Consider the following 14,430-nt stretch of genomic DNA (forward strand, 5'->3'; position numbering starts at 1 on the left):
TATGTGCACCCATCTTCAACCTAATGCTGTTGTTCATAAACTCTATAAGGTGTAATTACAGGATAGTCCAAGCAGTGACAGGGATTGCTTGGGGCCCTATTTACTCACTTGTGTTGTGTTTTATTTGTTTGCCAGGCTGACTTATGAATCCCTGACTGCCCTGGAAATTCCCAATGACATGTTACAGATTATCCAGGACCTAATTTTGGACCTCCGTATACGTTGTATAATGGTGACATTACAACATACAGCAGAAGGTATGTGAGGAAAATTAATAATTACTACTCAACAAAGTTACCTGGGTTGGCTTCCTTCTAGCTTCCAAAGCCTTGAAAATAAGAGAAAACTAGTGTTAGAGAAATTTCCATGTATTTATTCATTTCTAACTGTAGAATAGAACTTTTTCTTTTTTTTTTTTAAAGTATGTTTTAAAAATAATTTAGTTGAGATTTAAGATACTGCAGAAGTTAAGGTGGATGTACTTGAAACTAAGAATTTAAGAACATCTTTATAACAAATTTTAAATAGAAACTGCTAGATAGAAAAGTTTATGTTAAATATGGACCCTGTTTAAAACATGTGGATATTTTCTAAGTAAATTTTAAAATTCACATGAAATCAGAACACCATTGGCAGTGTTTCTATGGATAGTAGAAATTATACATGCTTTTCTTTATACTTTAAAACTTTTCCAGAATTTTCTATATAGAGCCACCAAAAGGCCACCAAGTTATTTTTATAAAGTGACCGTTGAAATATTAAATGTGTTAAAAAAAAAAACAATAGAAAAACAAGAACGTTGTTATAAACAGCATAGGCCATTATCATCTGCCACCAGGATTTTATTGTGAAGGGCCCTGCACTGTAGAATTGGTAGTTAATACATTGTATCAAAGGAAAGATAATGGAATCCAGTTGAAACATTCCCCTCCACCTTCACCTAAGCAAGCCTCCCTGCTGGAAGTTTGAGCAAGTGTCATTCCTCAAGTGAGAGCCACACTGAAGCTAAACTACAGAGTCCAGAGCAGAAGTACTGCAGGGCCTAGTTTTCACTTGTGAAGAATACTGAGTGAGTAATCACTGTTGTGAGCTATCTATGCTCCTAGTCTAGAAGGCTCTAAATTAGACTGTGCTGTTAAAAAGAAACTAACAAAAAACCCAAAAGTATTTGCATGAGCATGGTAGTGGCACATACCTTTAATTCCAGTGCTGGGGAGGCAGAGGCAGGTGGATCTGAGTTCGAGGCCAGTCTGATTTACAGGGCAAGTTCCACGATAGATGGGGCTAAACAGAGAAACTATCTCAAAAAAACAAACAAAAAACCATTTTGTTAGAAAATGTAAACAATACATAACTAAGTCTTCAAATCTATCAATACTACATTGTATATCTTTTTTCACAAACTTATGTAAAATAATTAAAAGCCACAACCCATAGATGTTATTGTCTCTGTTGAAGTTCAGTGAGATAATTATAATAGAAAGTATTTGTGTCCTTGTTTGCCATGTAGAAATAAAGAGATTGGCTGAAAAAGAAGATTGGATTGTTGATAATGAAGGACTGACTTCCCTAGTAAGTTTAAATTATTTTTTTATTGTTAGTCATTAGTGTTTGTTATATATAAAATAAATGCTTTTATATTAATAAGGATCATACTGATTTTACATTATAATTCTAACTAACTTCTAGAAATCATAACATAATCTTAAAATCTTGTTTCCCAAAGTCGGTTTTACTTACTGCTGATCACAGACATTTAAAATGAGTGAAAATAGTGAGTCATGTGGGCCTTTATCACTACTTGTTTGCATTACATTTTAAAATTGTGCTTAATTCCACAATACTTAACAACTTGAACTTTTCAGAAAAGCAGGATAGAAGAATGATGGTTCTGTCCCCCAAACTAAAACAATAAGCATAAGCATCTGTAGACGATGCTTTTTCTGGGTGGGTTTAGAATTTCAAGCACCTTTGAAAATACGTTTCATAATTTTGCATGCCTGTCCGAGGAGTGCCCTAACAGTCTGACAGGGACTGCATCACTGCTGAAACAGAGACTTACCTAGGAGGACAGTGGTTGCCTTTTTTCCTTACACTAGCTGGACAGCTTGGCATGCAGCCAGTGCCCAGGGTCACTGTCTGTCTTTGTGACCCTCTGCACTGGTTTCTAGGTGGTTGTCCTTGTGGTTCCTTTAGGCCTTACTCCTGTTGGAAAGAAAGTAGAGCAGTCTCCCAGCAGCCACAGCCACTGTCTTCAGAGCCTATTGGCCAGAAAGCGTCCCTGTGCCCCAGGAAATAACTGTTCAGCAATATAGCCACTGCCAGTTTCTTCCATGTCCTCCTTTGCAAGGGAGAGAAAATAAATTCTGAGTCTGGAACTTAAAGTTTCTGCCAAGAATAAAGTGGATTTGGCCCCACAAATTATAAACCACTGGTAAGTCAGGAACAGAGATCCCACACAGTATTTTTCCTTTTCCTGGAGTCTGCATGGGCTCTGAGCAGTCTTACTTTAGATGTTGGGGCTGGTTGTCTCCTAAAGTTCAAGGCTCTACTCCAGGTCAGTATAAATGGATGCTAGTGTTCTCTGAGTTTAGAAGAGACACATCCACCTCCAGTGTTTTCTAAGTTAAATCATGCAAGAGATGAGTTGGGAAAGTTCATTATTTTTAATAAATCAGTTATGATTCTATTACAGAGGATCTTTAATTGGTTGGATTTGTTCTGTTGATTCCATTATTTACATTTAAATAAAAAGTATTCTTTGATTGGTTTTCTCAACCTAAATCTGTAGAGAAAGAATGTATATGTACTTAGCTCATCACTTTCTGAGATACATAAAAGACTATAAGATAGTTTTAATGTTGATTGTACGTAGATGTAACCAACTGTCTTATTAAATAAGTAACACAGAACCAATGCAAAGAAGAAAGCCAAGAGGTCAGAGCTAAGAGCTAAAACCTTACCCTTCCTCCTGCAGTGGTCCTCCCTCTCCGAAAGAGAGCTACCCCTGTGTTAAAGTCTTTATATAGACTTTCTGTTCTGCCTTCTCATTGGTTGTAAACCCAACCACATGACTGCCTCGTCACTGCCTGTCTGTACAGACCTCCAGGTCTTCTATGGTTGGTATTGAGATTAAAGGCATGTGTATCCAATGCTGGCTGTATCCCTGAACACACAGAGACTTACCTAGCTCTGCCTACCAAGTGCTGGGATTAAAGGCGTACACCACCACCGCCCAGCTTTCCTATGGCTTGCTAGTAGCTCTGACCCCCGGCAACTGTATTTATTAACATACAAATAACATTTTAGTACAAATAAAATATCACCATATTTCTCCTTTTCTATTTTAATAAAAAGAAAAAAGGAAAAAGCTTATAACTAACATAAGAAAAACTATATATAAAAGTACAATAACTATATACAATATATACAAGTAATAAATACCTAAACAATGTCTAGTCCATTTGTATTTGACAAATTCAGAGAAAATAATTCCATTATCTATCCTATTTTGGTAAGTCCAAAATGTATCTAATTCACTTTCTATCCTAATTAATCTTCAACTATAACTAACTAATCTTCAACTCCCTCAGAGACCCAAGAAGGAAATAATATTAGCTAACAAAAATAAAAACAGGAAGTACATGCAAGCAACTTCCAAAAAATTGTGAGTTGGCAGAAACAGCCAGCTGCCTGGACAGTCATCTAAGGTTTCTCCACAGTGTTGGGGCATCATCTTCAGCCTATAGGCTTGGCGTATCTGACAGACTTATTTGTGAAGTAGGATGTACACAAGGTCAACAGTTCAACCTCACATTGGGTGAGAGCAGTCTATATACCAGAAACACCTGAATTCCACTAGTGTCATGTCATGATTCAGGATTTTAAATTCTGGAAATTGTTGATGTTTTTTTAATTCAGCTGTCCATTCTTCTTGTCTATGTATATATATGGCTTCATCTCAGCATCCCGTTCTTCTCCACATCCCTCTATTAAATGCCATTCTACTATTGAGAGGCGTGAGCTTACTCTTCAAGAATAACTGTTTCAGCTGCTGTTCCATTGCACATCAGAAGCCATCGGCCCACTGCCTGTTCAGCTGCCTTTGAAGAAAAGGGCACTGTACCGTTTCCAGATTGCGAAGGCCACTTCAGGGATGGGGCCATATTGTCCTGGCCTCAGAAGATGCCTTTTGATAAAGCCATAACCACACTTGTTTTGGCAAAAATCAGTAGTCCTTTGTTTCGTGTCCTGTCTGTCCTGTTTGTCAGCAGTTGATTCAAGGATACTTTGTTGTCCAGTGGCTAACTTTTGCCACAATGAAAGTTAACTCCAATTGAAGGTTTTTCAATGCCCATATTTTCTCTGAAGTAGATTGGTACTGCCAGGAGCTGACATATCTCATAGTCATAACAAAAAAGAAAAATTTTCTAAGTTATTAAAACATTTTAAATGCCATATTCTGTAGATCTCTGAAGGGTTTGAAGATGACCTGTCTATCTAAAATATATCTGCTCAATCTTGAAAACATACCTAATATGACTACAAGTTCTATTATAATATCTAACTACTAACTTTCATTTCTTTATATCCTAATAGTTGGTAATAATAACATTCAAGGATCAGAAAATTGTATTACATTGTTAAATGAATGGTATAAATACAGTTAGAAATATACATATAGCATTTTCTAACTATCAATTTCTATATATATATATATATATATATTGTATACAATATAAAACAATCCAATCATTGTATGTTGAAGTCATTTGAATATTCTGTTTTATTTCTGTGGCTGTGTTAAAATACTCATACCAAAAGCAGCTTAGGGGAAGAAAGGAATTCTTTATTTTACAAGTCCAGGTCACAGTTCATCATTGAGGGGAGTCAGGACAAGAACTCAAGGCTGTTACACACAGCATTGTTTTCAGTCAAAGGACTCACTTCACAGCCAGTGAAGTCAAGCAAGAACCATGGGAGAGAATGTTTGATTGTAGCCGGAAGTTTTCCTATGTCCTACCCAGTCCCACAGCTGCTCGGTCCCGAGTAAACACATAGAGGCTTATATTAATTACAAACAGTATGGCCTATGGCTCAAACTCCTTGCTAGCTAGCTCTTAAATTAACCTATTTCTGTTCATCTATGTTTTGTCATGTGGCTTCATGGTATTACCTGTTCTCTCACATCTCGCTTCTCCTGGTGGTGGCTCTCAGCTTCTGCCTGACTCCACCCTTCTTCATCTCTGTCTTCAATTTGAATGTACCACCGAACCTTATTCTGCCTTGCCATTGGCCAAACAGCTTTATTTATCAACCAATGGAAACAAAACATATTCACAGCATACAGAAAGATATCCCACAGCACTTCCCCTTTTCTGTCTAATCAAAAAGGAAGGTTTTAACTTTAACATAGTAAAATTACATATAACAAAACAGTTATCAAGCAAGAATTACAGTTACAATATCTACTCTATTTGTATTTGGTATAATTAAAGAAAATATTCTATCTATCCTATATTTGTGAGTCTAAAGTTTTATATCTAATTTACCTTTTTTCATAACTAAGGAAAACAAAAAAGGGGAAATGTGGTGATATATTGTGTATCAAATAAAACTTGACTGAAGATCAGAGGACAGAGCCAGGCACAGAGTTAGACATAGAGGTCCAGGCAGTGGTGGCACACACCTTTAATCCTAGCACTTGGGAGGCAGAGATCCATCTGGATCTCTGTGAGTTCACAGCCCTCCTGGACTACATGAGATTGATTCAGTCTAGGAGAGAAATAGAGCCAGGCAGTGGTGGCACACACCTGTAATCCCAGTACTTAGGAGTCACATGCTTTTAATCCCAGCACTTGAAGTCTCATGTGTTTGTTATAGTGTTTGGGAAGCACACACACCATTAATCCTAGCACTAGGAAGGAAGTGAAATGGCTGGGTAGAAAAAAGCATATAAGGTGTGAGGAGACAGAAACTAGGCCCTTTTCGGCTGAGGACTCGGGAATTCAGTCAGACAATTTGTGGAGTTGGCGAAGTGAGACATTGCTGTGGCTTTTTCCTCTGATCTTTAAGCATTTACCCCAATATCTGGCTCCGGGTTTTTATTATAAGACCATTTAGGATTCGAGCAACATTTGATGACTGGCAGCAGGCTTATATTCCCATTAGCATTTTATACAGCTTGTTTAGGGTGGTGTTGCCCACAGTGGGCTGGGCCCGACTATATCAATTAACAAGACAACCCTCCACAGACATCCGCAGGCTGATCTGATCTAGGCAGCTGCTGAGCTGAGGCCCTTCTCTCAGATAACTCTATACTGTGTCAAGGTGACTAGCAAAGCTAATCAACAAGAGATGCTGTGTTAAATAAGCTGCCTAACATGCTTACTAGCCTATCTCACATTTCCTCTGTGACTTATGCCCATAGCACACATCACTCTCCTGAATGATGGCATGGAGGAGCAATCAGTGCACTCCTGAGAGTCTGAGCCTCTCCTAGGAGCACCCACAATCTCTTTGGCCTGAATCTCCCTTCACCAAGAAGGAGCAGAATGCCTTCATAGTGTGGGCTTAGAAGTAAACGTGCTTCTGTGCACTAAAGCATGTCGTAAGCTGCAAAGTTTTGGACAAAGGATTTTATTTGTTAAGTTAATGCTTGTAATAACTGAGGCCACCATGCTAATTACTTGTTTGTGTTATTCCTTACTATATCTTAAAATCTCTTCCAGGCAACTATCTAATAATCATAGAGAGCTTAAAGGTTATGGTAAAAGAAAATTACTGGGATATCAGACACTGATGAAATAGGTGTAGGAAGTCAGACATAAAGTCACCTTAATGCCCGTGCTTGATCTCTCTCTGAAATTAGTTTTGTACAAAGGAAAAAGAAAGCTGTATGTTCAGTTTGAGAAAGTTAAAGTCCTTGTTTCATTAAAAAAAAAAAACTGACCAATATTCAGTCCTCCAGCATAAAACAGGTGCTGGCTTTAGAGCCTTCCTGGCCAGTAAGTCAGCATGCACAGCCTCCTATGGCCTGCCCCATAGAGTAGAGCTCTGCTGGGTAGCCTGGCCATTGTAAAGGGACCCTGGAAAAATGACTAGACTGATTATTAGGGGAACATGGCTATAGTCTGTTTTTAAAATTGGATTTTCATAGTGCAGTAATAATCATTTATTACTTTTACCTAACCCCTGTGAGGATCCTGTTCTTCCCTTTGCTGTGCCTGGGATTGGGAAGGATCCCTGATGTGTTATGGAAGTGAGCACTGAGCCTTTGAGGTCATGACTGCTCTTGCATTTGGAATGTGTCTTTAGCTAGAACCTTACCAAGTCTCCTCAACAGCTCAGTGGAAAGTGCTGTTTTGTCAAAAACACATTTTGCCTTCCTTCCTTCCTTCCTTCCTTCCTTCCTTCCTTCCTTCCTTCCTTCCTTCCTTCCTTCCTTCCTTCCTTCCTCCTTCCCTTCCTACCTTCCTTTCTTTCTAACTTGGAGAATTATTTTAGAACTAGAGCGGTTTTGATGACTTCTTACAGGTGGCTGACTCACTGACAACAGAGAGAGGAGTTTCTAGACTAGCAAGAGCAGTTGTTTAGACTACTGTTTACTCCTGCCTTGACTGAAGCTGCTCTCTAAACTGTCTAGTATTTCCTGTCCATTCATGGTATTAATATGGGTGTAAAGATGTAGAAAATCTAGTTCAAATTCTAATACAGGGTGTCTAAGTGAGCACGTATAAAAAACACCAGCATCTCACTGCCCACAGGTGACATTCAGTTTTTATTCTCAGTATTGTGCTTACTATTTTTGTTTAAACATCATAGATTGCTGTGCTTACTGTGGAATGTAGGTTAAATAAGCAGGTCTTCATCTGACTGTTTGTTCTTTCTTTGTTGGCTTCCCACATGCTGGGCAGTAATGAACAATGTGACGCAATGTGCTTTTTGTGCATCTGTGGTTCAGCCGAGTCTTCCTTTCCCACTTCTACTTCAACTCACTCTTCATGGTGCCCCCAGGGGTTTCACAGTGCATCAATATGTAGTGACACTAATACCAAGGCCCTATTTTAGTAAAGTAAACTGGTTTTGTTTGGGTTTTGATATATATGGATTTTTCTTCTGCTTTTTCCCAAACTTCTTCTAAAAACTGGTGGCTCTGGTTCTTAGTGCAGATGCCCTGTCCAGAATGGCCCATTCATTGTTAGTCTGTCTTGGCCTTGCTCAGAGCCCATGCAAATCTTAGGTCCTAAACCCACCTCTGCACTGGTGTTCAGTGCTGGCAGTGCACTGTCCTTCCTGTGGCCCTCAGTCCTTGTGCTTTGCTGTCCCCTTCTGTGCCATGATGTCTTCATACCTCTCTTTCCCTGTTCTCGGGGACTTTAGCCATCCTGTCTATTCTTCTATGAGCACCAGTGTTTTCTTCATGATGCTTCTTATTGTTTAATTTACAGTCTATCAAAACCAAACCAAACCAAACCAAACCTGTGACTGTCATGTTGGTGTCTCTCAACTTGGAAAATCATGTAATGAGAATTCTGTCTATCAGATCCACTCATGTGAACTTCAAGTGAACACAGAACACAGGCACTAGGATATTGCGATCTGTTCCCACTTTTCTTAGAGTCCCTTTGCTTAAACATATTTGCAAGTTTTTTTTCTTTTCTTTTTTCTCTTTGTTTTGTTTGGTTGTTTTGGTTTTTGGTTTTTTTTTTTGAGACAGGGTTACTCTGTGTTGCCCTGGCTGTCCTAGAACTTACTTTGTAGACCAGGCTGGCCTCAAACTCAGAGACCTGCCTGCCTCTGCCTCTCGAGTGCTGGGATGAAAGGTGAGCTACAAGTTTCAGTTTTTTACTTAGTCTATGTAGAAAATGAGTACAATGACATATTTGGCTTCAGGGATCTAGTACCCCTCCAGATAGTTGTTATCTGGTTTGATAACCTAGGTTTGACTGAACAATATAAGAGATGGCCCACCTAGAAAATTGAGCTCATGCATAATATGCATGCAATGTAGTTCTCAAGTATGAATGCCTTGCATTTGCTCCTTGTCAGTTTCCCATGAAAAGAGAATTTTGATGAAAATATTTACTCAGTTCTAGATGAATTAGAAAAGCCTTAGTCTGAAAATGTATCCCTTTTAAAACATGCCAATCTCAGCCTCAGTGAGTGGAGACTCTGGTCAAATCACGTCTTTGTTCTGTTCTGTAACTCTGGGGACTTGAGCTTTCGGCCGTATTCAGCTCCATAAACACATCTTCATAGTCGGCGCGGCATCTGTGTTTAAGGAGGCTTTCTTTCTTTCAGCCATGTCAGTTTGAACAGAGCATCGTGCACTCCCTACAGTCACTGAAGGGCGTTGTCGATTGTAAGCCTGGAGAAGCCAGCGTGAGTTTCTCTTCTCTTCTACCTGCTTTAGCAGGTCTTCAGAAATCCGTGCCTGGTAGAAAGGGACTGGGAGGCGAGGATGGAGGGGAAACTGTGGTTGGGATGTAAAAACAAAAAGAAAAGAAAAGGAATTTCCTGCCTGGGAATCAGAGTAAACAGTAGTCATTGATGTCCAAGAGCTGTTCTGTCTTCCTAGATGCACTCATTTAGTTACCTACATAAATGTGTTGAGTTCCGGTTGGTTCCAGGGTGGGCTGAGTAGTTAAAATTGAGTCCGGCAGCTTTGAACAGAGCAGGGTTCTTGTGGACTGAGTAATGGCTGACTTGGGTATGTCAGCCAGTCAGGATCAGAACTACCATAGTAGGAAGCCACCTAAGGCTAGCCCTTGGACTAAGGTTGATGACACTCGGGGGGTTTTCTGTGTTTCTGCTTTTATATCTAGCTTTTCAAGCAAAATGTTTTGTTTTCTTAGCAAATTGAAAACTTTTTTTGTAATCTAAATTCTTTCTCATAGGTATTTCAACAGCCTAAAACACAGGAGGAGGTTTGCCAACTAAGCATCAATATCATGCAGGTAACTAAAAGCAGTGGTATAGACTCTGAAGCCATGGACTGATTTGTCATTCACCGTTGATAATGTTCATATCACTATTAAATAAGGGTTCTTTTAAAATCTCATCTGTGTACATAAGCATTTAGAGTAAGTCGGCTATACAGATGAAGCTTAATGTACGATTAGTTCTTGTTTGTTTTAGCAATACCTGTGTATTTCATTTATATTGTGTTCTGTCTATTTTCATGGTACTTTGTATTCATTTCCTTTAGATAGCAGAGTAAATTAAATGAAAATTGGTTGCTTATAATTCATCTAGAGTTGTAAAGTTGTTTAAAAACTTTTGGGTCCAATGCTTCTTAGGTACATAAATGAAGTTGAGCATGTTTGTGAATAAATAAGGAAAAGAAAAAGAGTCTTTCTCCTAAAATGTATTGAAGAACATAACAATTGACTTAGACAAGGTGCTTTTAACATTCTGTCACTTATGTAGACATTGATGGGGTGTGTATATTTCTACTTCTTAGTTCACATGTACACACACAGACACACAGACACACACACACACACACACAGACACACACAGACACACACAGACACACACACACACACACACCTACACACCTACATTATTAGACCCCTCTCTCCCCACCTCATTTTTTATGGACCAGACAGTTCAGCTTTAATTTATATAAAATTGTTTTAATATTCCAATAGATTGATACCTGAAAACTCTTATCACTGAAACTTGCTGTTTTTAATCCAGGTTTTTATATACTGTCTGGAACAACTGAGCACCAAGCCTGATGCAGACATAGATACTACTCAGTAAGTAAAAATGTAGTTAATCTCACTGATGCATTTAAAAGTAATATAATGTAAGACGTCCATTCCCTACTGAGGTGGGGTCCTACCTGTAATCTAGGTTGGCGTGAACTGATTATATGCTTGGGCTGCCTTCGCTCTCTGCAGTCTTCAGCCTTCGGAGACCATGCCCAGCCCTGACTCTTGACGGACACTAGTAGTTCTCTCCTAACACTGTCACATGGAATGCTGTTGTCCTTATTTTTCTAACGTGCAGTTTTCCGGCTACCACTTAGTATGTGGCAGTCTTTCTGAATGACACTTGGCATGTGAAACTCCTATGCACCTAAGGTTCCTGTTTAATACAGATAGTATCAAAATAAGTGTTTGAATCTAATTTGCAATTTGAGAATTTTTCCATTTACTTGTGTTTTAGTTAGGGTTTCTATTGCTATGAAAAGACACCATGACCATGGCAACACTTATCACGGAAAGCATTCAATTGAGGTGACTTACAGTTTCAGAGATTCAGTCCATTATCATCATGATACAAAATGGTGGTGTGCAGGCAGATGTGGTGCTGGAGAAGGAGCTGAGAGTTCTACAACTTGCTCCAAAGGCAGCAGCAGGAGAGACTGTGTACTGGGTGTAGCTTGAGTATATAGGAGACCTCAAAGCCTGCCCCTACAGTGGCACACTTCCTCCAACAAGGCCACACTTACTCCAACAAAGCTACACCTCCTAATAGTGTCACTCCCTATGGACATTCAAACACATGAGTGAGTCTATGGTGGCCATTCCTTTTCAAACCACTGTATCTAGCATTAACTTTTGCTTTTCAGTATATATAACTATCAACTCCAGTGACTAAATACTTTTTTTTAATTTGTGTATATGTGCACATACTCAGTGTTTTTACCTGCAAGTGTGTGCATGTTTGTGTGTGTGTGTATGTGTGTGTGGGGGGAATTGGTGGCCAGAAGTAGATGATGATTGTTTTTCTCAAATATGTCTCTGCCATACATAAAGGCTGGGTCATTCATTTGGACCCAGAGCTCACTGACTCAGCTTGTCTAGCTGGTCCATTTCCACCTTACAAATACTGAGAATACAGGTGAGCTGTCATATCCACCTGGTATTTACATGGATTCTAGAGATCTGAACTCTGCTCCTCACATTGAGGGCCAAGCACTGTACCCACGGTCATCTCCCCAATCCCACATTTTTAATGCTTGTAGGTCTTCTTTGACTTGATTGCATGTATTTGGTTCATTATCTCACCAGAACATTGTGTTACTATTTACAACCAGATCTGTGATCTAGTTAAATCAGTCTTTTCTTAATACTTTAAAATTTCTGTTTCCTACATTGCTGGATTCTAATGGGTAGTGCAGGATTTCTGAACTTTATCTTCTAATCATTCAAATATATCAATTAGTGCTGTTTTAATTACCATTTGTTTATATTTCAACTCTTCAGATTGGTATCTTTTTTTGTTGTTGTTTTGTTTGTTTAGTTTGGTTTGGTTTGGTTTTTTGAGACAGGGTTTCTCTGTGTAGCCCTGGCTGTCCTGGAACACGCTCTGTAGACCAGACTGGCCTTGAACTCCCAGAGATCCTCCTGCCTCTGCCTCCCGAGCGATGGGATCAAAGGCATGTGCCACCACCTCCCAGCTGTGGTTGGTATCTTTTTATTATCTATTTTGGAGTATTATTTGATATTCATCATGTTAGAAGTCCATATGAATTCAAGTCAGTCAAGTTTAAAGAAAAATTCTGCTAAGGTGTCTCTTCTGATTCTGTTAAATCAATAAATCAATTAGTGGGTTACTTACCCTGCTCTTGCCTTTCACCTTTTTATGTTTTTGATTGCTTTTGAGTTATCAACTAATTTCTTAACTCACCTGTAAGTAGGTCACTGTGAAAGTGAGCTTCAAACCTTCCCCTGGATATTCTGGTAGTCAAAAACATTTTAATTATATGAATTTATTTGACATTTTCCCATTGATAATTTGTTTTTTTAACTTAATACAGTCACTTGAGTATTGGGAATACTTCATATAAGTTTTATATGGCCCAGGATAAGAGGTAGTCCTTAGTGCTTCCTTGTGATAGTAATAGTGAAATACAAAGAAAATGTACAGAAAGTTGTACAGCCATTTTCCTCAAAACATTTGAAGTCATTGCAGTTTTAAGTCAGTTTTAATTGTGACTGTTCTCTTGTCTCTTTTGCATTTAGTCTTTCTGTTGATGTTTCTTCTCCTGATTTGTTTGGAAGCATCCATGAAGACTTCAGTTTGACTTCCGTAAGTGCCAAAGACAGAAAGTGAAGTATGTCATATTAGAAGTAATGGCTATGGCAGTCAGCCTAAGTCACTTGAACGGAAAGCATCATCGAATGTGAGATGGACTCTTGGGACACTGAGGGACACTCTAGGACTACATTATGTTGTGTAAAGATTTGTGTGTATTTCACACTGAAAAAAAATCTAACTGGAGTTAAACATAATAAGACCCAATACATTCGCTGCGTCTTGAGTGTCAAAAGTGCCTGGTTGTTCACTGGTGCTGCAGAATTGCCTGGATGGCCTGGGAGGAGGCAGAGGACAAGGCATTTCCTTTGTGTCATTCGCCTCTTGAGCCTGATAAACTCCACTTTTCTCTGCCTTATTTCTGCAAGTCCCCTGTTTTATTTGAATGTAGGTTACATGGCAAAGTCAAAACCAGATTCCTACAGGCAATCTAATAGAGGCATTTACTCAATTCTCAGTTGAGGTTCTTCTTCTCAGATAACTCTAGCCTGTGCTAAGAAAAAAAATCAAGTAGGACAAGTGGCAAGAGCTTAAGGAAGCCATAAAGTGGATTGGAACCAGGCTTCCTTGTGAATCTAGGAAGGGAGTGGGGAAGTAGGAGTGGGGCTGGGGTAAAAAGCCTTTGAAACTAAGAGCCATCTGGGCCAACTCTGCTTTTGTTTTCTTGGTCTTTTAGAAGCAGCTGAACTGATACACAGTGATGACCTGTGTTCCCTTCCTACCTCCTAGCACACACCGTGGCACCCATCATTCATTTCTCAGCTGCTTTGTGTGCAGCCCTGATGGGGAGTGCTGCTCTGAGCCTCCCATCCCTTTTTCGGGATAGAGAGGAGAGAAGGTGGCTCTGTGTGATCCTCCTCCCAAGAGGCATAGAGCTGCCCACCAGGCCCTCAGCAGTCTCCCGGGGTTTTGCACTTACTTTTGCTCCTCACGGCATCTTACCCGTCCACTTACTTCCTAAGATACTCATTGGTTTCCAAAATTTGTTCCAGTGTTCTTCCCAATGGAGGGGGTCTCATCAGATCTAACTCCTCTTCTCAGAGGATCGAGATCCTCTCAGGGCTGTGCTAATCAGAAGGAAAGCTGATTTGGTAAGAAAGATCTAGATTTAGAATCAGAAGAGTCTCCTTACTCAGTCAGGCACAGGGGCTCAGAGGGCGAGAGTGTTCATTTCTGGTGCTGTCTGGGAGTACAGAGAAGTAATGTATAAGGCCCGTTCCTGCATATGCAGGGACTGCAGAGCAGCTGAACTGTTACGGTCAAATGCATGTCTCTCCACCAGGTGCCAACAAGCTTCAGATTAACATCCGAGCTAAGAACTAGACTGTTGTCTTTTTTCTGTTCTTCCCACTTTCATTTCATACGGTATTTCATCTG

General features: G+C 39.5%; 1 protein-coding gene across 5 annotated transcripts in view; it reads left to right on the plus strand.

The window, feature by feature from the left end:
• Exoc2 (exocyst complex component 2) overlaps positions 1-14,430 on the plus strand; it is a 180,306-nt gene that overhangs the window by 113,047 nt on the left and 52,829 nt on the right. For all 5 annotated transcript variants that reach the window (XM_052726869.1, XM_052726873.1, XM_052726870.1 and 2 more), the window contains 6 exons: positions 136-257; positions 1,511-1,572; positions 9,304-9,384; positions 9,900-9,959; positions 10,705-10,766; positions 12,981-13,047. In XM_052726869.1, coding sequence (XP_052582829.1) covers positions 136-257; positions 1,511-1,572; positions 9,304-9,384; positions 9,900-9,959; positions 10,705-10,766; positions 12,981-13,047 — 454 coding nt within the window. The remainder of the gene's footprint in view (positions 1-135; positions 258-1,510; positions 1,573-9,303; positions 9,385-9,899; positions 9,960-10,704; positions 10,767-12,980; positions 13,048-14,430) is intronic.

Source organism: Peromyscus californicus, unplaced genomic scaffold (genome assembly GCF_007827085.1).
Source record: "Peromyscus californicus insignis strain IS unplaced genomic scaffold, ASM782708v3 Scaffold_8__1_contigs__length_139910024, whole genome shotgun sequence".
Lineage (NCBI taxonomy): Eukaryota > Metazoa > Chordata > Mammalia > Rodentia > Cricetidae > Peromyscus > Peromyscus californicus.